The sequence below is a fragment of the Crassostrea angulata genome, chromosome 8 (genome assembly GCF_025612915.1).
Source record: "Crassostrea angulata isolate pt1a10 chromosome 8, ASM2561291v2, whole genome shotgun sequence".
NCBI lineage: Eukaryota > Metazoa > Mollusca > Bivalvia > Ostreida > Ostreidae > Magallana > Magallana angulata.
Window position 1 is genome coordinate 46,853,015 of NC_069118.1, and position 25,029 is coordinate 46,878,043.

Here is a 25,029-nt window from a genome sequence, read left to right on the forward strand (position 1 = left end):
TTATGAATAAAATGCTGTATTATGGACTAGCGTGGTTCATAAAAGTAAGTCGGAAAAACTTGTAAATCAGGGACCAATGATCGCATAATTGAAAAATATTTCGCTTATTTTTAGCACTATTCAACAAATAAATACAGTTAAATGTAGCTAGATATAGTATTCTATTTATTTTGAATTTGAAATGCACGGCACAGTCAACAAATAACGGTTGCATAAAGACTTCCTGCTGTGCCTTCCTCTGAAACATTATACCAACAAGGAAGGCTGGGTGAATGGGGTCATGCACAGAACAGTTTACAGTACGAATGATCAACATTCTAAAATAGGACATACGGATTAACAACAACGGAATTTTGAATTACCACGAAATAAAATGATTCATCTGTTTGAATAATGACCGAAATATTGGATATTGTGTGTGAAAGAGAAGAAAAGAATTATATATATATAGATGCCGATGGTTGGATACATGAAGAAAGAAAAAAAGAAATGAAGACAACAAATGATGTCGGCCTAGTTATGGTAAGTAATACACTACATCAACATGAGTACTTGGAATATTTTTGTGAATATGTTACTTAACCGTGTCCACAATTAACTGCAGAAAAAAATGCGAAGTTATGACGATTGCTGAAGTTATTGAAGTATATAAACATTACAAATGTAACAGCTATATCTGTATTATTGACCTGGCCTTTATACAAGTACCTTGTAGCTAAAGCACGTAGCATCGGGGGTGAGGGTAGAGTAGGGATAAGGGTGGCAGCATCCCCCCTGCTTTTATGCACAGTAAACAGTTTTTTAAATCTACATATAAAGAGGGAAATTAAAATGGAGTTGTCTCCCCCTTTTTTGGGAGAATGTAAAAGGAAGTTGATGTTTTATGAAGTTATAGATATGCTATGTTCTGACACCCCCCCCCCCCCTTCCCAAGGATTAGGATTTTTATGATTTTGAAAGTTCCTTTTTTTTTTGATTGTCAAGATTTTTTGGATGAGTTTGCCACCACACACTTTCAATAACGATGATACGTGCCTGTAACTGCTGTCATAATGGTCTTTTAAAAATATTAAGTGTTTTTGATTTTATTTGTTCTAAATGTAAGTCTTAAACACGCGCGAAATAAATACTAGACCTATAGATGACATACTTATGTCTCAAAACCACCTTTCTTCAAAGAGAAAAGAACGAGAAGGTGCAAAGGAAGGTGCACTAGTCTATCCCTTTGCCTGACGTAATAAATGGGTTGGGTTGGATATATATATATGATATCAAAAAATATATTCAGCGATATGCTCTCCTTGATATTTTCCTTAAACATAATTGAATGATTTCAGCATCTCCGGATGTCACTTGCGGGATCCAACACGTTATCAAAGAGGAGATAAAAGTTTCAATGAATATGAAGTTTAATTCTAAAAATTAGATTTATGTACAAATTAAATTCACTTACCATATGCAAAGTGGTGAACAATGGAAAAAATATGTAGGGATTTCCATTGAAAAAGAATAGTTAATCACTAGTGTAAGTATATACATAGCTATTTTTTTTCTATAGTTTCAGTGCAGTGAAATTAAATTATAATATGCCTAAAAAATATTTTCTCATTTACAAAAATAATCAGGAAAATGATGGGAAAATACATAAGGAGACAGGAATGATCAATCAAACTAAATCATTATATTTTAACCACTATGTTCGCTTAGCCAAAATAACTTACATGCAAGTGAAGTATTGTGTTTGTTCACACGTATAAATGACGACACTTGATCTGCACGCGAATTTAGCTTAACTTTTTCAGAGGTCGATTAACGGTTTTAAGAGATATTACGAGGCCTTTAAAGCAAAAACTTGTCTAGAGATATCGATGGTACTTATCATATCCACAGACCTTAAGATTAATGAGTTCAAAAATTAGCTTTAGCTATTAAGCCGCATGAATTGCAACTTTTCAGCACGTAAACAACTGTAACTATTATTACTAAAAGAGAAGACCCAGAGACGACAAAATCATTCAAAGACAGCAATAAATAAGTAGGATATTGCATGAATTGAATCGTGTTGCTATATTAACATGTAGACCCATATTATGATAAAACCTTTGCATTACAAACATTTTTCTACCCTTTCACGTCCAAAAAAACCCCCCAAATAACCGTTATAATTCGGAAAATGTGCAAAATTGATCGATGGAATTTTCATTCTCCGTGTGCGCCCAGATTCCCGCCGAATGTACATCTTAAGCGCCCACTTTCTTTAACAGATTTGAAATTAACATACGCGCAAATATGATTTTGTTTTGTCACCTGATGCACTCAGTAGGCCAATATGGTCATGCAGTGTTAATATACACGTAAAATGGTTGAAACTCTTCTTCTTTTTCTCTACTGAAACTGAATGAATTTTAAGAAAGACTATAAAGTCCAAAATTATGAATTCAACAACCACAGGGTAGGGTTTCCTATCGCAGGGTGTGGCTAGAATTCGCATTATCGGGTTTAGGAATTTTTTTCTACAATTATCGCTACCTTCATATAACCTGTATGAATCATCAAAGTAAGCATACCCTCGTTTCTGTTTGTATAAACATCATTCTTTTAACAAATTGATCAAATGATTGTCAAAAGTAATTAAAAACTATTTAAATTACAATTCATATACATCAGTAAGATGTATATGTACATGTATATATGATTATTTCGTGCAGTCCGTGATTTTTCTTATGTCACTGTAGGTTTTGACCAATTGATAAGAGGGTTGGGTAGATTTCAGTTATGTAAGTGTCTACGTAGCTATATATTTCATAAAGGATGACTGCACTTGGCGCCGGGTTTTGGGCCCCTTTTGGTCGCTTCTGTTGCGTTTATTTCTTAACCTAGTTCCACTTTTGTTAAAATTGTTAAAGAGTCTAGTCAATTTCCAACTTGACTGTGATACATTAAGCTCTTTCTATGTTTTTCTCCTTATAACTTTCGAAAAAAGGAGATGTTTTGCTTATCTGCCCTTGATCAAACATACGATTGATATTAATATCCATGAGAGGTAGAGCTGACTATCAGAATGGTACTTATCATGAATAACAATGCCATGTATAAAATTCATGTGATCAATCTTTCACCATAACCCTAACTATTCTATATGGTACAAGTATACTATTTAATATGGTTTCAACAATTAGATCACGCCTATGTAAGTACATGAGACTTTAAAAGGACTTGGACACAATTTCAGATGAAAATTTTATTTTTGATTTGTATACATAAAATAGTTTTCTTGTGTATTTTCAACGATTTACCCAGATTTGAATGTTAGAAGTCATGTTACAAGCGAGAGACAGAGGAAAAAATCGTTGTTATGTATACAAAGCTCAAGTCTTATATTTGCTTACAAATAATGTGAAGTAAAGAAATTACAATTTCTTTGACAAAATAACTTGTGGAAACAAGATAAACTCATTCAATTGACTCATAAATAATGTTACCAACACCAAAAAGTAACATTAGATTGAAACATATCATTATAACACATATTTAAACAATAACCAGGCTCAAGCTTTGTTTACAAAACATTTTTACCTCTGTAACTCGCTTGTAACTCGATATTGGACTTTCATATTTTGACAAAGTATTAAAAACACCCATACTGATTATTTTAGACATTAAATATGACAAATTATATTTTGAGAAATTTGAGCCTAAATCGTGTCCAAGTCCCTTTAAATCAATGCTTCCTGAAAATATTGTCCTAGTAAGCACACAAAATGCTATCTTTCACGTCATGTGATAAAATTTTGTATTAACAGTTACTAGAGGCGAGAAATCACGTGATGATTTATATAATATACAACATGTATCAACCCTTGGTTACAACGGGGAAAGCGGAATTAAGAAGAAGCAGTTTTTTCTCATTTAAACCATGAGCGCATGTTTGTTTATCAATCTCCCTTTGACATAACTTTGATGATGCAAATATACAACTACTGTTAAACGTAAAACAATAGACAAACATGCGCTGATTTTGTATGAAGTCAGTGTAAAAGTGGGCGTCCTCATTATTGTATGGATATTCAAGAAATCGTGATGACCCCCGCCTATAAAACAAATTCGTACTTGTTAACACATACTTTTATTTAACGCAATTACGTAAAGTTGCAGTTTAGATGTTGACCATTTCTGCAATTGAAAGAAAATTCTTGTTTTAAAAGTTTATTTTCTCGCAAACATCGCATGTCCTTAAGTGCAGTCATCCTTTCTGTTAAAATTTGAGGTAATCATACTCGGTGGGTGTAAATATATAGAAAATTAACAATTTCCTACCCCAAAACACTGCATAATATGTTATAAAAAGATTTTTGGACTTAAATGCCAGATATTTTCATAAATATACATATATGGTTGTTTGTATTTCTATCAAAGTGTAAGACTTAAGCTATGTTGTCTAATATTCAATATACTGAGTATAAGATGCAGAAGAAGTACATGTACGCAGAAAAAGAATATCACTGTGATATAATCTGTATAATTTGATTACAATGTAACATTAGGTAGAGAACTGTGCAGTGATAAGTTGCAATATCTTTTTGTTTGAATAAGTGACATCGCCAAGTAGAATAGCCAGGCGTTTGATGGCAAGTTGCCTTGTCGGTTGTAAGGTCTGTTGACGTTAAAATAACCACGAAGCAAACGGAATATTTGTATGTATTGAATGAAAGCTTTTTCGTTTGTCTAAGAGGCACTCGGTAGCTGCCATTATTACGTAAATCTTTCTCGCATTTCGTATAAAACTCGGGTGAAGCTGGTACGGACTGAGACGCCTGGTCATGGTCTAATAAAATACAATGTGCTAAGGAAGAGCCGAATTCTGTTTTAAGATATGTTAATACGAGAAGTAATGCAAATTAAGTGAAATATGAAGCACTATACCATTTTTATTTTCATTTAATCTGGTACAAATGCTCCCCGGCCCCTGGATAATTGGAGGGGTTGTTTAGTTAAAATATGTATTCAATAGCCATCTTCATGAAACAATACCTATTTAAAACTCTCTTTTCAGCAAACAAATTAGGAAATATTATTTACAATCATGAGAGACTAGCACTTTTTAAAACATTATTTTATTGATTACATATTGATTATTATTTATTGTCATTATTTATATACGAAACTGAAAATGAGTACCTAGTTTTTTAATGCAATTTTGTTCGTTTTATCAACATTTTATTGATTATTTCAAACTTCAACGCATGACCTCTACATTGACTTTATGTTATTATATTTTCTTTCATTTTCTCTGTACCTGAGCTGACAAAATCAAGTAAAATCATATGTGAAAGTTTATCATATAAAAAAGAAAGTTGAAAATTTCTTTCCATTTTCATAATTATCCAGTAAAGTAATTAGTTTTGTACTTTTTTACAGATCGCTGTGTTGGTTTACACATAAAATCCATGTGGCACAACCTCCATCTAGAAGCCTGAGGAGGAAAGATACACTATGCGTATGTCGATAATTCGAGAACTCTTTAAAACATGACCAGAAAGTAGTATCGGTGATTTTCTAGGGGATAATAATCAACGAATTATCAAAATGATGAATAGTGACGGGGACTAGTTTATTTACAACACCTACCATCAGTGGAAATCCTTATAAGTTGCACCTAGGAGTTAGTGATGATAATTGTTGCTTTTATCTTTTATAATATAATTCTTTTCTGTCATTCATAATCCCGTTAAAAAGGAAAACGTATTTTGACCCACAGAAAGAGCAGACTCCGACAAATCTATATTTTTATTTGACTGATAAACGAAGTTTTTTTTAGGGATTTTTGTGTGTGTGCATGCACCAGCTATGTAATCTATTTTTGGTTAATAAGTCATCGTAGATCCACCAAGTATGTAAATCTAAAGTGAAAGTGCTTTTTTTTGGTGAGTCCAACAAGGTAATTTCATTCCACTAGTCTGCATCAGCGAAAACTAAAAATATGTTAATGTGATCTTTCTGCTGGATTCACGAACTTTCTTGTCTTGTATAGAAGCTAAAATGTTCATCTTTTTTGGTTGCCAAGCCTGCTCTATTTAACACAGCGAATTATTAACAGATTTTAATCTTTTAAAAATTCTTGGTGAGTCCACCAATCTGGAACTCAAGTTACATTTCACATTTCGCACAATTTTATATTGGTGGATCCACCAAGTATTGAAATAGCGACAGCATTTTTCAATTTGGACAAGTTCCTAAAATTTGTTCAGTGTAGTATTTATATATTGACATATTATTGACATATTAGAACATTTTTACCTCTTTGACTATTGGTGGAATCACCGAACAATGTTTGCAAAATTGCGTATTTTTAGGCATTCGAAAGTTTTTGTTTTTATCAAATGTTCTATCATTGCTTTTGTAGGTGGGTTCACCAATTCTTTGAATGAAATACAAAACTGTATGCAGACAAATTCACAATTGATTTTTGGTGGAACCACCAGGGGCCTGTGTGAATGAGATATTTTATGCTTTTCAAAATAATAGAATCGCCAATATCTTATTATTGGTGGACCCACCAAGTTTATTTGAAAGTGAGATAGTCGATGAATAAAATTGGTGGAATCACCAGGGTCCTGTGTATTTGATATATTTGATGCTGTTTTAAATAATAGAATCGCCATTATCTTATTATTGGTGGACCCACCAAGTTTTTCATAAGTGAAACAATCGATGAATGAAATTGGTGGAATCACCAATATTATGACTGTCATTGTGGAATATGAAGGTTTAAAGATACTGTAAAATGTGCTTTTGTGTAAAAAAGATGGTGGGTTTACCAATTTATGTTGTGTTCAACGACCAAAATGAATAAAATTAATGTTCATTTCTGTTTTTGCATTGTGTTCATTTTTCATTTTGCGCTGAAAAAAAGAGGACACGAATAGAAAATCCTCTTTCTTAATAGAAACAGTTGATACAATATCATATTATGTATCAAAAATGATACAGTATCATACAATATCATACTATATTAGACAATCTAATATCATATGTTTCAATGTTATGATGTATTATGTAATATGATATTGTAATATAATACTATATTGTTTTATATATTATGATATTGTATTTTTTGATCAAATACAATAACTTATAACACAATACAATGTCATATCATACCTTACAATATCATATCTCATCATTGTTTATTATGGTATTTTATTGTATTATATGATATATGTATCATAAATGTTGTAAATATGATAGGATGCAATATTTAATTTTATATTATTGTATTGAGTAACATATGAACATATGATTATCATACAATTTTTTAACAGATGATGTATGATATTGTGTCAAAACAGAATCCATGAATATCGAAGATCATAAAGTATGATTTTCATTTAATATGATAAAGGTGGTCTCATAAGGTGAAGTCTCATAAGGGTGATGTCTCGGTGAGCTTTGTAATCTGTGATTACCTGTGTTTTAGAGTTAAGAAAGTCTCATGGAGAAAGATCAAAAGTGGCAGCTGCTAGAATTTTCTGTTACTCAGCGAATTGCTAATCTTATTATTAAGCACATCTGTGCAGAGTTTGGAATTTGTTTTCATTTTTCAAATTTCCATCCATTTCTCTATACATTAAATGTAGCAATTTTTCTTGTTACATGTATATATTTTTAAAAGCTTTTTTATTAAAAAGACACCTTTTTCAAACATATTCTTATGCTCCTATGATACATGTACCACTGAAGTTAATTCCCAAAAATTATCAAGAAAGCTGAAATATAAAACCTCTGGAATTGAACATGTTGAATCCAAGATCTGCCAAAATATTTGTATTGGAAATTTTCTCACCACTAGAGCAGTCAATTCATGACACAGGCTCTCAAATCTAAATATTGCTCGACAGTAATACATTGATGGTTTTCATGTGTATATCTTAACACATTTTTCAAAATTTTGTGAAATTCACTCGTAAACTTTTAGCCTAAATATGATTTAAAGAATTAGTTATTCAGACATTTCTAGACAGTTGTGCACTTAAAATTTTAATGTGTATTTTTGAAATGTTTTCAAAACAATGTGAAATGTGCTTTATATTATACTGTATACAGGGAATATTCACCCCATTTTATTTTCGCCCCATTCCTCCTCGTTGTCAGTGGGCGAATTTAAGACTGGGTGAATTCTAATATCTCAAATCAATTCATAGTCTGGATAAATTCAAGACGAGGCAAAACTGAAAGTGTAGTACAGCGAAAATTACATGGGGCTAAAATAACCCAGTATACAGAAATTATATTCTATTCATGAATTAAAGAATTAGTTATTCGGACTAGCCATGTATTTTTGACTCGATGTCTAGACTGAGCGTGCGATTTCTTTCTTACAGCTGGTGATGCATTTATTCTGTACATATATGGACTCCAGGCTTCCTGCTCAGCCTAAATACCCCGACGGAAAAACTTTTACGTCGCAACATTTCATTAAGACACCAGATAAACCTAGTGAGTATACCAAGAGTTAAAAAAAAAAACAAGAATACTGTACACAGGGAAATATTTGCCTTTGATTTATTTCTGTCAATTTCACCCTCGTTGTCCGTTGAAGAATTAGAGGCTGGACGAATTCCAAAGTCTCAAATTATTTCATTGCTAATACAACTGTGTATGGGAGAATTCAAGACGGGACGAAACTGTTTGCAAGTGTGAATGGGCGATACTACATGGTGAAAATAACCCTGTATTTGTGTGTGTGGAAGGGGGGGGGGGAGGATGAAAGGAACAATGTAACTCATGTGAAGAACTGTTTTGTCCTGCATCAGTGTTTGTTCTGCAATTTCTGTAATTTGATTGGTTGATTTTGTCACCTGATCTTTTGGTTTGAATATGTGCCTGTAATGGCTGTTAACATTTTCCGTCAATTTTTTTTAACAGATTTGGACAAAGAGGACACAGTGTGTATATATCAGTCGTCCATAAGTCCGCCCCATTTCCAAGTCGTGATAGGGAAGACAGTTCATCAAATACCCAAAGTAAGATGGCGTCTGTGTATGGGATGAAATGTACCATATAGATTGTAATTTTGATGTGACTGTCTCAAATTTGGAAATTCAATCAGATTTAGTTACATCAATTCTTTTGGCGGTGATAATATTGACAGTTTTTTTTTCTCGAAAAATCCACTTTAATATTTCATATCAGCAATATATTTAAGTGTCTTCAGATTTGGTGATTTTGTTATTAAATGAAGGAAATAAGGATTCATTTTTTCTTATGTTTACATTTTAAATGCTGAATAGGAAATACCAAGTTAAAAATCTTAAGCTGAATGTTATAAACTCATGTGAACAAACTATGACTCCAAACCTAGCAGAATTGTGAGCTCTGAGTTTATTGGTTAATAAATCATATCTTATAATTTTTGGTAGATCTGATGGTTACTTTTGTTGACCGTCCAGCCAACTTAATCCTAAATGGAATCATTTTAAGTAATAAATGCATTGCTTTCCTGAATTATAGGGGAGAAATAACATGTTTCAAGCCGTACTGTTGTTTCTTCACCACATTGACACGAAGGAGCACGGAATGTTAGGGTGAGTACTCTGTAATGTGGAGTGTTATCCTGTTTGAACGAGGGATTTTTGTCCTGAGGTCACATCTAAAAATTAAAATGACACCTTAATGATGGGGAAATATTCTGCCATTTATTTATGTGAAAGAGAGAGAGAGAGAGAGAAATTGAGATTTTTACAAGAAGAGAAAGAGAGATTTTACAAGAAAAATAAACTGAAGTAAAGTTATAATAAACATGGATTTGAAAGCATTTACTTTGGTAAGGGCTAGTTTTCCATAGTTACCTTTCACCAACGCTCATGTTAACACCCATGCATAAAATACTAGTACATGTAGCTCTGAAATATCAAAATGCTTCAAATTCTGTGATAATATATCTGTTTTGTAGACGAGTCAACCTAGGAATGTCTGGTGTCAACATCACATGGATTTTCAAATGACAGGAAGACCGTGCCAAATAATTTCTGTTTTATCCGTCATCGGTCAGAAGGCTTAATATGTTACATGTAGGTTGATGGAGATAAACCTCATATCCGGGGTTGAGGATTTGACAAAAAAGATGGGGATAGCAAGAAAATGTGCCAAAGACCAGAAACAGTCTGTTCAGAATGTCATTATGGGGCTATTAGATTTGTTTCTTGGCAATGGATTTGAATGTTGTTGAGGTCCAAAAGATCTCGAATCACTGCATTGTTTAATGCATTTATGTTGATGCATGGGGTTAAAGACACCTTTTCAAATAAATGATGCAGAAATTAATTTTGTTATTTTAGTTTGTGATCACTTTTTATATATCCAACGATATAATTATATTAGTCCAGAATCCTACTGTGCTATTCAAAGTTTCAAAATCTACAATTTTTTTGGCAGCCCTGATATAAACTGCAAAGTAATCATGATAAAGAATTAATAAAAATATCACATGAGTAATAACAAAGCAAGCTTTCGTGATAAAATCTACAATGAAATGGATGCAGAGAGTGAAGGCAGAACAACGTGATCTGAGAAATTCCCTCCGTGTATCAACCAGTTCCTACAAAATACACCGTTTTTTAAATAAAAAATAAAATGATTAAAATTAAAAAAAATCTAACAACACGAGAAAAAAAAAACGAACCAGGCGTCGAAATCATGAGCAACTCATAAAAGTCACCCATTATCATGACTAATGATATTTATGACTTAATGAGTAGATCGATTTCAATTCATGTATTGTAAACCAACTTTTATTAGCGACAACTTTATTTCGCGATTTACCTTCAGTTAACTGGTTCGCGACGACTAATGTTTGCGACCGTCTTCTCTAGGTGGCAGGGGATAGTTTCGAAGGAAAGACCCGGTCAAAATTTTGAAATGAAGGGAAAACCCGAGGTTTGGCTGGTTATTTGAGGGGTATAAATTGCTAGAATATTTATTGCATTCATTTTGTGGATAGAGGAGCTCATGTCAATTTCATTGATATATGACACTTTAATACTGGTAGCACTTTTCATCAGATATGGAATGAAAATGCGAAACTGTGGCCAAAATTTTCACTTTCGGTTTTGTGCTTGAAAAGTAGGGTGGGTTCAGAACACGAAATGTCACTCGAAAAGAAGGTGATTGACCCCCCATCAATTGGTGATTATTTGCATGGGTATATATTAAGCTACCAATCCTATGGTAGTTTATGGCAGTTGCTCGGGACTGGAGCGTGGTTGTGGACCCGTGAAAATGTGAAAAAAGGGCAATTTTTCAGAAAATTTTGAGACCATCCCTGGCTATTCTTCATAGTGCTATATGTAAGTTGTACTTGTTTTATTCTGAAATGTTTAAAAATTCTCAAGAGTCGGGACTTTGTGTCCCCTGCACGCAAACCAATTTTAGCAAATTTAAAAATCCACTGAAAAATTAAATCTCATATATGAGCACTATCTGCCTCACATTTCCTCGACCATAAAAACTATCCCCTGCCACCTTCAAGAAAATGTCAAATTTTTACTAGGCTTGAAGTTGAACAATATGGGAACAGAAAAGATGTTCAATGTGTGTAAAATGGGAAACTGGCTGAATTTTTATGATTGCTCAACCTTGTGATGAGATATCGGGGCCAAAATGTAACAGGGGCTGGTCCTTAGAAAAAGTGCAACTTTTTAGCGTTTTGGGTTTGTCCTTATTTTAAAACCCTTTATAGGCATATTATTCTTATTGATATAAGATGCAGGGTTGAATTTGGATTAACTGAATAATATTGTACCATTTTCTTTAAATTTTCTCGAAATTGATTGATAGCCATGCAGTTTTATGAAGTTTTAAACCCTTAGTTTTGATAAGAAATTGCTAAATATTGTTCTTTCTCAAGCTAAAACAGACAAAAAGTAGAATTTATGGCTAAATATATATTTTACATGTGCTACATGTAAATTACATGTCACTACATGTTATTCTAAATAGTTAATATTTGCAGTCTAAGTCATTATAAACAATTTTGAAATGTCTGATTGTCAAAAAAGCACCCCCCACCCTTCAATTTTCTTCACCGAAAACCAAAAAATAGCCTTTATTTCACATTTCTCTTGATAAAATCTCATAAGTACATAAAATTGCTCCCATTTGAAACAAAACACACATGTCTGGTATCTTCTTTATTGAAAATATATCAAGAAAAAATGAAATTGTGTGCACTTTTTAACCATTTGTCATTTGCATGTATTCCCACCTCATGATGGGGGTGTGGTCATGATGTTCAAATTTGGTATTTCTTTGTATGTAAAACATGTATTTCAATCTTTTTAACAAATAAATCTAGATCTTTTACTATTGGTTAAGGAATAAACAGGGAAATTAGGTTTCATCATCATCCGTTCAGCATATTTGGGAAATGACTCCTCGGGTAAGATGCCTGATTGCCATTTTCTAGGTACCTGTCCCTTATGAAGAGATGAAAGTGAAGGTTTTGTGTTTCAAATAAGTTGCTTTTATGTTCCAATAGAGTTTTTAAACCTGTTGATACCATTTAGAAACAAAAAGGTTGATTGCAAGGAGTAATAGTGTGTTTTTCTTATTTCCATTTGCAGAGGGATAGGTGATACATATGAGTTGAATTCTCCAATATGTTGTTACTAAATGTAAATATTTCAATGTTTTTACATCAGATTTGGATAAAGGTTTCTTGTTATAACTGATTTTAAAAGAAAAAATGTCTTATGGATTGAAAGAAGTCATGATATATCTTGAAAACCTTACAGAAACAGGTTAAGGTGATTCAGCCGGGAAAGGGGGTAATACTTAAACAGCCATAACTTTTTTATTTTTCAATGAAATCAGACCAAATTTGGAAAGTTTTACTCAGAATTGCATGAACTTTCTGATTTTAAAGTGTTTTGGTTAGAGAGAAACAAACTCTAAAAGTTAAAGGTGGCAGGGGATAGTTTCGAAGGAAAGACCCGGTCAAAATTTTGAAATGAAGGGAAAACCCGAGGTTTGGCTGGTTATTTGAGGGGTATAAATTGCTAGAATATTTATTGCATTCATTTTGTGGATAGAGGAGCTCATGTCAATTTCATTGATATATGACACTTTAATACTGGTAGCACTTTTCATCAGATATGGAATGAAAATGCGAAACTGTGGCCAAAATTTTCACTTTCGGTTTTGTGCTTGAAAAGTAGGGTGGGTTCAGAACACGAAATGTCACTCGAAAAGAAGGTGATTGACCCCCCATCAATTGGTGATTATTTGCATGGGTATATATTAAGCTACCAATCCTATGGTAGTTTATGGCAGTTGCTCGGGACTGGAGCGTGGTTGTGGACCCGTGAAAATGTGAAAAAAGGGCAATTTTTCAGAAAATTTTGAGACCATCCCTGGCTATTCTTCATAGTGCTATATGTAAGTTGTACTTGTTTTATTCTGAAATGTTTAAAAATTCTCAAGATTCGGGACTTTGTGTCCCCTGCACGCAAACCAATTTTAGCAAATTTAAAAATCCACTGAAAAATTAAATCTCATATATGAGCACTATCTGCCTCACATTTCCTCGACCATAAAAACTATCCACTGCCACCCTAGACCAGTCTTGTTATAACAATCATACAACGAATGGTTCGCGGCGATAAATATTCGCGAAGTCGATGTCCTCGCGAACCTGTCGAAAATTTCTCGCACGCTAATAACAGTTGTTTAACAGTATTTGACTAAAGAGGGCTAGATAGTCGAGGCCAATTTTAGACTATATTGATCTCCTTTAACAGAAGAGCTTATTATAGAGACAGAAGAAAAATAATACTTATGGTGGAATAACACACCTGGAAAAAGTCAATCAAATTAACATTAAATTATTTGATTATGAAAGATTTAATCATAAATAAACTGTACATATGTCAAATAAGCGAAAATTTTCCAGTTTGGGGATAAAAAATGAAAATTTAAAAAATTCAATTCAGTAAGTAACAACAATTTCGGGATTCGAAATCTTGGATGTACGGATCACAAGCCCGACACTTTATCAACTCGGCTATGGAGTAAGCGATATTTTGTTGTCGATAAAATCCTTTTAAGAAAACGAATGTCGTTTCGATCAGAGGTCAGCCAATTTGTGATGATGTGTTATTCCACCTTATGTATATGGAATTGCTAATGACATAAAAAAAAAGTTCAAAGCTTATGAAATTATATCGAAATATTCATATATTAAAGCTAAAATATGTGGAATTGGGGGGTTTTTTTCACTTAAAAAAACTGTAGATTGTTGATAATTATTTTTTTTTAAAATCGCGAGTATTTACAGCGAATTACAGAACATTGGTACCGTAGAGTTTTCAATAGCTCAATAGTTTTCTAAATAGGGCATTGAATTTGGTCAGAAAGGTATTACATTAGGTTTAAATCTAGGTCATGTGATTATTCGGGTATGACAGAATGAAAGTGAGTCATTTGCAGATTTTTCTCTTTGTTGTCCTAGTATAATATTAATATAATAATTTGAACTAAATAAGCAGTCACAGCCCAATAGCAGTGTTGTATGTTGCACCAGGAATTGAGAAATCAAAATATGTCACTAATGATTTTTGCTGGTAAAAAATTACCTTCTTCACCCTTGCGAATGCCTCGTGTCTATAGTCTATTTCCTAGAATTTAGGTACTTGTAGTCAAATATAAAATCTAGACGTTTATCAAATTTAAACTTTATCTTCAATAATTGGTGGATAAGATGAGTTCAAGAAATAAATGTGACAATAGAAAATATATGTTTTTTTTCTGCTGTTCCAACAATTAACATAACTAGTAGCGAAATAAGACGTACAACTTAATACATTTTCATGTTTTAACATACATCAATAAAGGATATGATATGAAAAACGTATGAAACTTACGTATTTTGAGAATATTATCCGAACACTAATACTTCCGCTCGAAATTTCACATGAACTGAATAAATCTCGGGGAAGTCTCGTTCACTTTCAATCGAGCACCTCTGGATTTATTACATACTTAGCAACAATAAAGAAAAAATTCCGAACACATTCGCAGGGATATTCTTCTAAAGGTTATACTTTTCTCTTCGGTTTGGTTCTTCAAAAATGTCTTTTGAATTACATTTGAAAAACCAAGCATAATTGATGCTCTATAATCCAGTGCTGTCCGGGTGAACATTCTTTTTAAAAGCCTACGGATAGAATAACTAACAATAGGAGAGAGTGTTCTAGAGCTTCTCTTTGCGCAATATGAATGAGTTAACTGTAAAATAACAATCTATTATAGTGCTCGTGATTTTTTTATTCTCGCGATTTGATACATTGCAGCGAAATAAGGATTTTACAGTAGTTTACAGCTTATGAAATTAAATCGAGAGATCTAACCTGATGGTTTAAATTGATGACCTCCAAGCTTCCTTAAGGTGGCTCACTACACCTTGAAATATTTTCTCAAATTAGCAGAGAATTACTTGATTGTGATTGATATCATAATGGATAAGAAGTATTTAAGTCAAATAGGCAAAAGAATGTGCAATTTTGGGTGAAAAATTACATTTTCAAAAATTTAGTTCAGTAAGCATGAACAAAAGCTTCAAGCGAATTCGAACTCATGATCTGCGGTTCAGAAGCCCAATACTTTAACCACTGACCTACGACGATATACAACCGAATCGAACGATATAAACAGATTAACAACACTTTTAAATTGCCATCTTGTGACGTAGTGTCTTAAAAAGTATAAGTCCAGGTGTAGTGAGGTACCTTAATATGATGATCTCCAAGCTTCTTTAAGACTTTTGTGTTAAATCCAGAAAAATGGGGAATTATACAAATATAAAATCCTTTATTAGTTTAAGGAAGCTTGGTGGTCAACACCCATCAGATATCTGCCTTAATTTTTTCAATATTTATGATATTTTTTGTCATAAACAAGACTAGTATTAACTTGAAAAAAATTTCTATTTTGAACATTTTCCCTTATACAGAGCTCTTCGTCTAAAAGAGGTCAATATAGCTAAAAAAAATGGCGACGTCTATCGAGCCCCCTTAATATGTAACGTTATATACACCTTTGCAAACTGTCGCTTTTTCCCCTGCGACAGTAAATGGTATAATCATAAGATGCATGATAGGAAATAAAAGAAATTGTTGTGAAAAAAAAATTGTAGAAAAGGCAAACTTTAGTTTAACAATTAGGAGCTTTTCCGAAGTTATTTTGCAATCTTAATCATAAACCAAAAAAATCTGTGTTTTTATAAACTCTTACCTAGAGCCAAAAGTGATCTTTTCATCATCCGACTTCAACCAAATAACAAATATTGCTAAAAGTATATATTGATATTTACTAAATGAATGGATGACCAAAGTAAAATCTGATCAGATAGCATACCAGGACGGCTGGAATTATTCCAAATGAGCCAATACTATATACTAGTACACATGTAATTCAATAACAATCATGCTAATTTCTTTGAAAAAAAACCACATAATTCATTTATTACCTTAAGATTTGTTTCGGCCATACATAATTATGTAGATGTGTACAAACGTGTAATAAAACCATGCAAAAATAGAGTCACGCAGTGTATAGATGACTCTTACAAGGGCCTAGTATCCGTAGCCATTTAAAGACTTTACCGATCTCCTTAAAGAAGAGCTGTTTTAAAAGATATTTATAGAAAATGATCTTATTTTTGAGGTAAAGTATATGTATCCCTCACCCTTTTTTTAAATAATTACATGTAGTGTATAGTCACAAATCATATTTAAAAACTGAAGTTAGGTCTGGTGAATAGCTTGGTTACGAACCCCCCCCCCCCTCCCCACCCCCTTCCCTTTTTGGCCACCGTAACACTTGTTTGTGCGCTACCAGTCCCATGGTTAATGACCCTAAAGTTTTTGCTCCACACTGACAGCCAATGATGTCATATCAGGAAGTCATATACATTGTTGATTATTTTTTTACTCTCCGTATGAATATATTATTGTGTACTCTGCAAGTAAACAACGTTATATAACCAAGAATGGACGAAAAGGGGAATGTCCTAAATATATTGTCCAATTGACACCAGGTATGACCGTGCTCTATCAACGGGTGGATATTATCAAATATGATGAACAACTTTCTTTTTATCTTGATACATCCTTTCTCTGATGACATACGTAAAAATACATGGAACTTATTTTTCGACTCTCTGTATTTAAACTTGTGAAACTTTTACGCACAGAAAATGGAAAAGATGTGAAAAATCAGGGACGTACATGTATAATTATATATATGTCTCTAAAACAATCTTTAATTTTTTATTTGTTTTTGTTTTATATATCTATAAAGAATTAAAATTCCGGAGTGAAATAGTTACCTCAATATAACTAGTTTGTCTATTCTCCTGTTTATGTATTTCTATTTTTTCATGTTAATATTGAAATCTGATTGGTTCAGGCGCAATTTACAATCCGTTCTTTTACCAACTGGTAACACTGTATATGTAGTGCCTGTTTGGGAGGGTAACTGTTGAAATTAACACCCCGAGAAAACCATTGTCAACAGACGCGAAAGGGAAGTTGACAATGGTTTTCGAGGGCTATTTATTAGTCCCCTACCGGTTTTCACCGGAGGGGACTATAGCTTTCCTCTGCATCCGTCAGTCCGTCCGTCCGTCTGTTCGTCCGTCTGTCCGTCCGTCCGTCTGTCTGTCCCACTTCAGTTTTCCACACTTTTTTTCTTTATGCGTTATAATATGAAATTTGCTGAACAGCTTCAAAATGTCAAACTACAGATCATGTTTACACTTTTGTAGCGTCTGGTTGACATATTTTCGAGAAAATTAATTTTTTATATTCCAAATTTTTAATGTTCGGGTTCGATATTCTGCATAACAGTGATTCCACAAACCGGTAGGGGACATGTATTGTTTAAGCAATACTCTCAGAATGCTTGTGAATTTTATTTACGTTTGAGAATGGTAAATCGTTCAGAATCATTAAATTGTATGGTGAAGAGCACAACAGACTAAGAATGATATAAAGATTGGATATTTCTTTTAGCTGTACGAGCGTAATCTTGACGTCATGTTTTCAACGTTACCGTGCGCCGTGGTTACAAAACATGTTGATTTTAAAATAGGGTAGCAAAAAATTTTTTCATCAAATTGAATAAAACATCGTATATCAATAAAATAAGTGTTGTTGCATACTAGTAACTTAATATGTTAGTTATGACTTTTATGAAAAATATATGATAGACAGCCCAGTTGTCTTCGTTTTTTTATCGACCCTCGTACAAATTAAAGGTAAAAAAAACTTGACAAAAGTTTTTTTGCATTTGCTGTGTCGTTAGACTTGCCCGTCAATCGGAACATCGCGCGGCCTATTCCGTCAAGTCGGAGAAAAAATTGACGGAAAAGGCGAGGTTCCGATTGCTTCCACGTATTTTACGTACATGACTGTACAGTGTACATACTAGCACATGTATATAAGCTGGAATTCGGGTAGAAACCTATATTGAATTATTTGACTATAGAAGCTTGAAGAAAAAAAACCCTACGATAACGGTTCATTAATGTAACTATGTCAATAACTCATTTTTAAAACTGTTATGATACATAAGCTTTTAACTTCAACTTTACATAAATGTCATATCAAATTAACATGCGTTGCCGTTTTCCTTTTGGTTTTTTTTTTTTTTTTTTTTTTTGGTTTTTTTGTGTTTTTTCGGTTTTTTTGTTTGTTTGTCTGTTTGTTTGTGTGCTCTTTTTTTTTTAATTTAAGCAGCCTCTTCCAATATACCAATATAGTTGAATGTGAGTGAGCGAGCATGTTTGGATGAAAAGATAATTAAAAAACTGTATTGCATATACGTTATATGTTTCTTGGGGGTTAAAACAAAAACAAAAACAAAAAACACGCGTTGCCATTCATAGTTAGAGGGTAACAACAACCCGTACTCTATCAAACGGTTCGTTAAGCCGTTTTGTTTATTGCCCGTAAAGTTAGGAGCATGTTCATGTTTCGCCCATAAAACTCCACTTTAGCTGTATGCAGCTCTTCATAACACATAATTTTTTTTTTACCAAAGATAAAACTGGAGTACTTTTCATCGTTTATTTAAACTTCATTTGCAGTTAGGTTAAACATTCTTATAATTTGTTGCAAATTCTAGCAGAGTGATCTTTCTTGAGTTGGGCATCTAGCCAGTGGAGGAAGCCAGGGCGGCGGCCCCTCCCGCGAGTAGAGCCAGCAGAAGGACTCCCCCTCCAATGGCTGGGATGATGGCCCCGATGTTTGATCCCGGTCTTCTGGTGGTTACATATGGTCGCCGGGTCGTGTAGGGGGGTAAGTAGGTGGAAGGTCCAGTTCCTAATAGGATTATAAGGAAAAAATATAGGGCGTTTTTTTAAGTTCATCGTAAACTAGTACTCCTCAAATAAAATGAAACGACTTTATATTAAAAAGGCAATCCATTTTGATAATACTGATTTTTTTTTTGCCATAGTGTGTCCGTACTTAGTACATGTTTTCATGACTTGCTATAAGTATTGACGTTGCAAAGAATCATAAAACAAACAAGATGAATAGAAGGAACGCTATTTTTTCAAATAAATGCATAATCTCAATTAACTTTTCCCGATAACTTCAAATCCATCTTTGTCATTTTAAGACGGCTGCATGAATGGTCGAGCCAATTATAGACCAATTAGATCTCCTAAAGAAGAATAGCTCAAAAATTAAAGGTAAAAAAGTGTCAATTTTTCTTCACTAATTAACAGTTTATAGCCTAAAAACAATTTCTAAAGAATAAACGTATATCTGAGGGCTATTTTGTTGAACGTTCAGCCTCCTTTCATCGTCTGTGTTTCCTTCTGACAACCTTATTTAGCTTTCGATGATTCACTAAACAGAACCACGCTAACAAGGCCATGGACTTTCAGTTGAACGTAACTATCTGTCTAGTTAAAATGACGGTGTTTTCAAGCGAAATATACAGTGGTTGCGTAACGAGACAGATCATGTTGATTTCAAAAAGCCATAGCTGAGTGGCCAGTAGCGAAATAGACAGTCCAACGTCACAATGCCGTTTGACACAACTGCCCATAGTCCAAGTTCTTGTTAATTTAAAAATTGATCTTACATTGCCTTATAAATTTGATCTTACTGTCACAGCTGCGGCCAAAGTAACCATTTTTGCATTTACAGGCAGCCATCAAGCCTCCGTAATCGTTCCGGAACGCTACGCAGTCTCCATTAATACCGCAGTCCGTCTCAACACCGTCAAATGGGCTACAGGGGCCCAGATCTGAAAGAAACATATACTTTTAATTCATTTTCCAGTATATTACAGTGGCATCAAGTGATACTGAGAGGTGGAGATATATTGATTCAATTTGCCCATATTTTACGCTTATAACGAATTCGGATATAACAAAATTACGGATATAGCGAACTGATTTTGAGTCCCGTAGAGATGAATAATAACGATTAATAACGAATTTCTTTACAGTTTAAAAAAGTTTTCATATAAAATTTTCGACTCACAATCCGATCATTAAAGGTATCAAAGTAATGTATTTTTATTCTAAGCCTCAATGAGCAAAAATTATTATGATAGTCTGGTGAAAGAAAACATGTATATAGTGAATTCGCCTTAGATGGTGTTACGAATTCGTTATTAGGATATAACGAATTGCGGATATAACGAAGTTAATCCATTGGTCCCCGTTATATTGGTCTTCGTTATAACTGAGTTTTACTATATATATAATTTGGGTATAAATGACAAAAATTAAAAATATGATTTAATTTGGCTTTGCATGGCATTGGTAAACCATTCAATTCAAATGGGAATAAATTGTCTTGATATGATTCGATTTGCCAATACACAGCAAAAGTGTGATTCAATTTTACTTATGGGTGACGTCTATTTAGTTTGCCCCCCATACAGCGTATCTGAGTTCAAAATTAATTTATGCAAATGATTATCTTTTTGGTTTAATGTAAACTTATAAATGTTTTATACGTAATCCGTTACTCAGAAAAAACACTTTGTGAAAAATTGAGGTGTAGAAAAATTCCTATGCTCATTGCTGAACAAAGAAAAAAATCGATTGAATATTAAGGTTTATTTATTTAACTAGTATTTATCTATAATTATATATTAGCACATTTAGTTGTTTTGTTTTGTTTTTTGTTTTGTTTTGTTTTTTGTTTTGCTTTTTGTTTTGTTTTTTGTTTTGTTTTTTTGTTTTTTTGTTTTTTGGTGTTTTTTTTTTTTGCTTTTTTAAAAATAATTTTGCTTGTCGGAATTTGAGTCTTACCCCCGTCCTTTATTCGAATTTTAAAAAAAAAAATGCTGTTTATAATCTCTTCACTTACCTTTGCAAACTGTTACGGGTTCTCCCCCGGAAGTAACTGGCAAATCAATGGCGTCATAACCGTTGTCACATTGACACTGTCTGTTGGTACCTATGGATGTGCATGATGAATCGTCTGGGCAGTCGTTATTGTCAGCACAATCCTTGAAGAACTCCTTTACTGAGCAAGAGTATTTCACTTGCACGCAAATTATCGCGCTTAGTAGAAGCAACCGTAGGCCTTGCATTATGTATTCGTTACCTGATCTCTTGCAAAATATTTATAAGACGGCCGGTTGACGATGCACCGATGCCATCATATCGTTCTGCCCTTATATATGTATAGGAGGGTAGAAACTTTCCCCTCATTAGTTGTTTTTTTTTTCGATATTTGCATATGAAGGTGACTACGTTTACACGTCAGCACTGCTCTGCGCGCGCATGTACCCAGCCTTCTTTGCAATTAACTAGAATACGAATATTTACGCAGCAGATGTAGCATGAAAAAAAATAATACGTTCAAGGAATACTTTATAATTTCAATCCACACTCTAAGAAAACAAATTAAGGTCAGACGACACGTTCCTCGAGCATCTTTTTTGTATAGATCTCCTCTTAATAGAGTTCCAATAAAAATTATTATTTCTATAATGAGTTTTAAAATGATTAAAATTTACTTGTATATGGATATATGCCTAGATCGCCGAGTGGTTAGAGTCGTGGCCGCTCTCTGCCAGGAGCGTAGGTTCTAGAGGTTGTGAGTTCAAAGCCAGGCCAAATGTAGTGAATTTCGCTGTGCTGTATTATTTGTTCAATTCAAATGTATTTTCAAGAAGATTACAAAGGAAATTGCATTCTCTAGTATTTTGCAGAAATGCCTGGTAAGGTATCCTAATTTTTTGCAAGAAAGCATCAAACCATTAACAAATTCCTGGAAAATGTTATATAAAATTGAGGAGCGTGTCGTCTGACCTTAAAAGGAAGATGAACTTCAGAGAGCTACAAAGCGTTTGAAATAGGCATTCTGTAAATGACGTCATATACGAGGGTCAATCAAAAAATACGAAGACTTTTGTCATAGCTATCATATCATTACTAAATTTGGTAGACATAATTTAGCAATAGTTTCAAACAATTTGCAAGAAAAAAAGATCATAAATTTGTTTATTTCTAAGAATTATTTCGAATCTAATCCTGCAAAAATGATGTCACGGCGCACGGTCAAAATTTGTCTTATGTCAACAATAAACCATATAATGTTGAAAGTAATATCTCTATAAATGTGGCTTAAAGCCACATAATATTGAAACTTCAAATTTAATATAGTCATGGTATTATATGTACCAAATAATGACGGGATATATTTTTTTGTCGAACAGATATTAGTAATTTAAGACAGGTAGTCCTCTTTAGAATTGACTTAAACACCGATACAAGCTTTGAAAATGCTCAGTGGTGCATAAAATAAGTCAACAATTATTTGCAAGTTTGTGTTTAACTGTAATAAATTTTGTGGGGGTGGTGGTTATTGTATTCTGAATATAAAACAGTCCGAAAAAGAGTATAATATCTGTAAATATTTGGTCAAAAAAATAAGCAACGTCAACCGACGTTCAGGGTTATCGTTACTGTGAACTAAGAGATACACGGTTAGAAAATGAAAACTTTGAAGAACTAACTTATGATTCTAGAACACATGTGTGCAAATAAGATGTTAAGTGGTTCAGTGCCATTTTAACTTGTAATGAGCAAGGCACAAGATACTATGCATGATATAAAGATGGGGTATATCTATATATAAACTGTGCGTGTTTAATCTTGACGTCAAATTTTGAACGTTACCGTGCGCCGTGGTGACAAAACATGTTGTTTTTAAAAAGGGGTAACAAAAAACCGTTTCATCAAATGGACTAAAACTTCGCATATCAATAACATAAGTGTTGGTGCACAGATTAATCTGTTAAGTACGATTTTCATGAAAAATATATGATAGACAGCCACATTGTCTTCGTATTTTTTGATTGACCCTCGTAGCTAGATCAAGCATATGCGTAACTCATATTGTTCAAAAATATTAAAATCTTACCTTATTTGAAAAATAAATGATAGTCAGTATTCATTTGTTTAATCATCTTTTAGTAGATTCACTCACAAGTGTATTCACACGTTTTTTGTTGTATTATTTTTTTTATTCTTGATCATTAACGTATGCGAATGTTCGAGATTCCATACCTGTTATATAAGATAAATCTTAAAACTTACATACTTAAAACTTTTAGTTCTGGCATAAAAGAATGAACAAGATTAATACTTTGCAAGGTGTCCATATTTTTAGAAATTAAAATAAAAAGGCAATACCATAACGTTGCACTAGATATGTGAACGAATTCTCAAAACAAAACACTTTAATAGCAATAATGAGAAATCGACGAAATACAAAATGGGACATTTTCATATAGTCTGACATACTTCTGAGATAAAAGATATATGAAACATTTGAGACATTTCATCAAACTGTTATTGGTACCAGATTCAATTTTTGTTCTATTGGTTTTTTATTTATATTCGGTATTTCAGGGTGTATTTTTGGGTGCTAGAACCATTATGACGACATAATATGATTTGATGAATCTTTTTCCCGTATTTTACAGTTTTAAAGGAATTATGTAGAAAATAAAACAATTTTTTGACATTCTCTATTTAATCACGGGAAAAGTAATCCCGATACCTGTATTCAATTTGACATCATTTTAAATAGGATGTCAAGAGCTTGTTTAATGCCATTTTGTGAGAGACTGTAGGCATTCTAGGTATATTTCGTTAGTCAAAAATGGACAAAACTCCGAAATTTGTCCATTTTATCTTTCATATTTCATAGAAAATGTTTGTTTAAAACATGATTTTTCATTGCGTTTACCAAAACTTTAAGCTCCAGTACACCCTATTAAACAAAGGTATTGATATGAAATATCACTGAAAGAATTTTTATCTTGAATTTCATCAACATGTAGGTACCTTTCATTTACGAGATCTTTACCTTAAAAAGATACCTTATAAAGATTTACCCCGTAGTTCTCCAGAGTATATCTTTAGGTACTCGGTTTTGAGTACAATGTCAAATAACTTTCGAAAATCATTATACAAACAAATGTGTACTGTTTTTCATTTCACTGAAGATTGTATTAGTTACCAATGTGAATCAGTTTAATTTTAAACCTATAAATAATAGGGTTATATTCGAGTGACCAAAGATTTCTTTTTATATATTACAAATATCTATATGAAAAACAAGTGCGGATTCATTTTTTATTATGTAAATCATTGGTGTCAAAATAAACAAACTCCCAGTTTGACAAAAGAACTTACGACAGAGTCGTAAATATTTTCAGTCTCATGGAACGGTCTTTGAAGAACAATATTTATATCAAACTATTTATTCACACCTATTTTGATTTCCATAATTATATTTTACAACTACTACAATAAAATATTGATTAGTTTGTGATTAATAAACATTCATTAATTTGGTGGTAAGTCGTAAGTTCTTTTGTAAAACGCAGCCCCGGTCTTTTGAAAACCAAGCGATCGGTCCTGGCAGCTTTGCCTACATGTAATAAGCTTAATTATGGACGAGTGTTGTATTATAATGAGGGATTGTG

The 25,029-nt window shown here is 32.9% G+C and overlaps 2 protein-coding genes and 1 long non-coding RNA gene across 3 annotated transcripts; 2 read left to right on the plus strand and 1 right to left on the minus strand.

Annotated features, from left to right (window-relative positions):
* Window positions 1–281: 281 nt before the first annotated feature.
* On the plus strand, window positions 282–6,904 carry LOC128161491 (uncharacterized). The gene is made up of 3 exons (XR_008240378.1): window positions 282–522; window positions 5,419–5,497; window positions 6,404–6,904. It is a non-coding gene; the product is annotated as an uncharacterized LOC128161491 (long non-coding RNA).
* Window positions 6,905–8,387: 1,483 nt separating this feature from the next.
* LOC128161489 (transmembrane protein 209-like) lies at window positions 8,388–10,323 on the plus strand. Its single transcript, XM_052824776.1, has 4 exons — window positions 8,388–8,496; window positions 8,926–9,023; window positions 9,511–9,584; window positions 9,953–10,323. The coding sequence occupies exons 1-4, from the start codon at window positions 8,388–8,390 to the stop codon at window positions 10,002–10,004; spliced, it is 333 nt and encodes a 110-aa protein (XP_052680736.1). The 3' UTR covers window positions 10,005–10,323.
* Window positions 10,324–19,110: 8,787 nt separating this feature from the next.
* LOC128161485 (protein draper-like) lies at window positions 19,111–21,694 on the minus strand. The gene is made up of 3 exons (XM_052824773.1): window positions 21,393–21,694; window positions 20,176–20,316; window positions 19,111–19,379 (listed from the first exon to the last, which is right to left on the minus strand). Exons 1-3 carry the CDS (start codon window positions 21,616–21,618, stop codon window positions 19,210–19,212), a joined length of 537 nt encoding a protein of 178 aa, XP_052680733.1. The 5' UTR covers window positions 21,619–21,694; the 3' UTR covers window positions 19,111–19,209.
* Window positions 21,695–25,029: the final 3,335 nt, after the last annotated feature.

What these genes read in the sequence shown, in the direction of transcription:
- LOC128161489 (XM_052824776.1), top strand. Translation starts at nt 8,388, where the DNA reads ATGCATTTATTCTGTACATATATGGACTCCAGGCTTCCTGCTCAGCCT. An exon ending in CAGTTCATCAAATACCCAAA is followed by an intron (nt 9,024 to 9,510) that starts GTAAGATGGCGT and finishes CCTGAATTATAG; the next exon opens with GGGAGAAATAACATGTTTCA. An exon ending in AAGGAGCACGGAATGTTAGG is followed by an intron (nt 9,585 to 9,952) that starts GTGAGTACTCTG and finishes TCTGTTTTGTAG; the next exon opens with ACGAGTCAACCTAGGAATGT.
- LOC128161485 (XM_052824773.1), bottom strand. Translation starts at nt 21,618, where the DNA reads ATGCAAGGCCTACGGTTGCTTCTACTAAGCGCGATAATTTGCGTGCAA. An exon ending in ACCCGTAACAGTTTGCAAAG is followed by an intron (nt 20,317 to 21,392) that starts GTAAGTGAAGAG and finishes TGTTTCTTTCAG; the next exon opens with ATCTGGGCCCCTGTAGCCCA. An exon ending in CTTTGGCCGCAGCTGTGACA is followed by an intron (nt 19,380 to 20,175) that starts GTAAGATCAAAT and finishes TAATCCTATTAG; the next exon opens with GAACTGGACCTTCCACCTAC.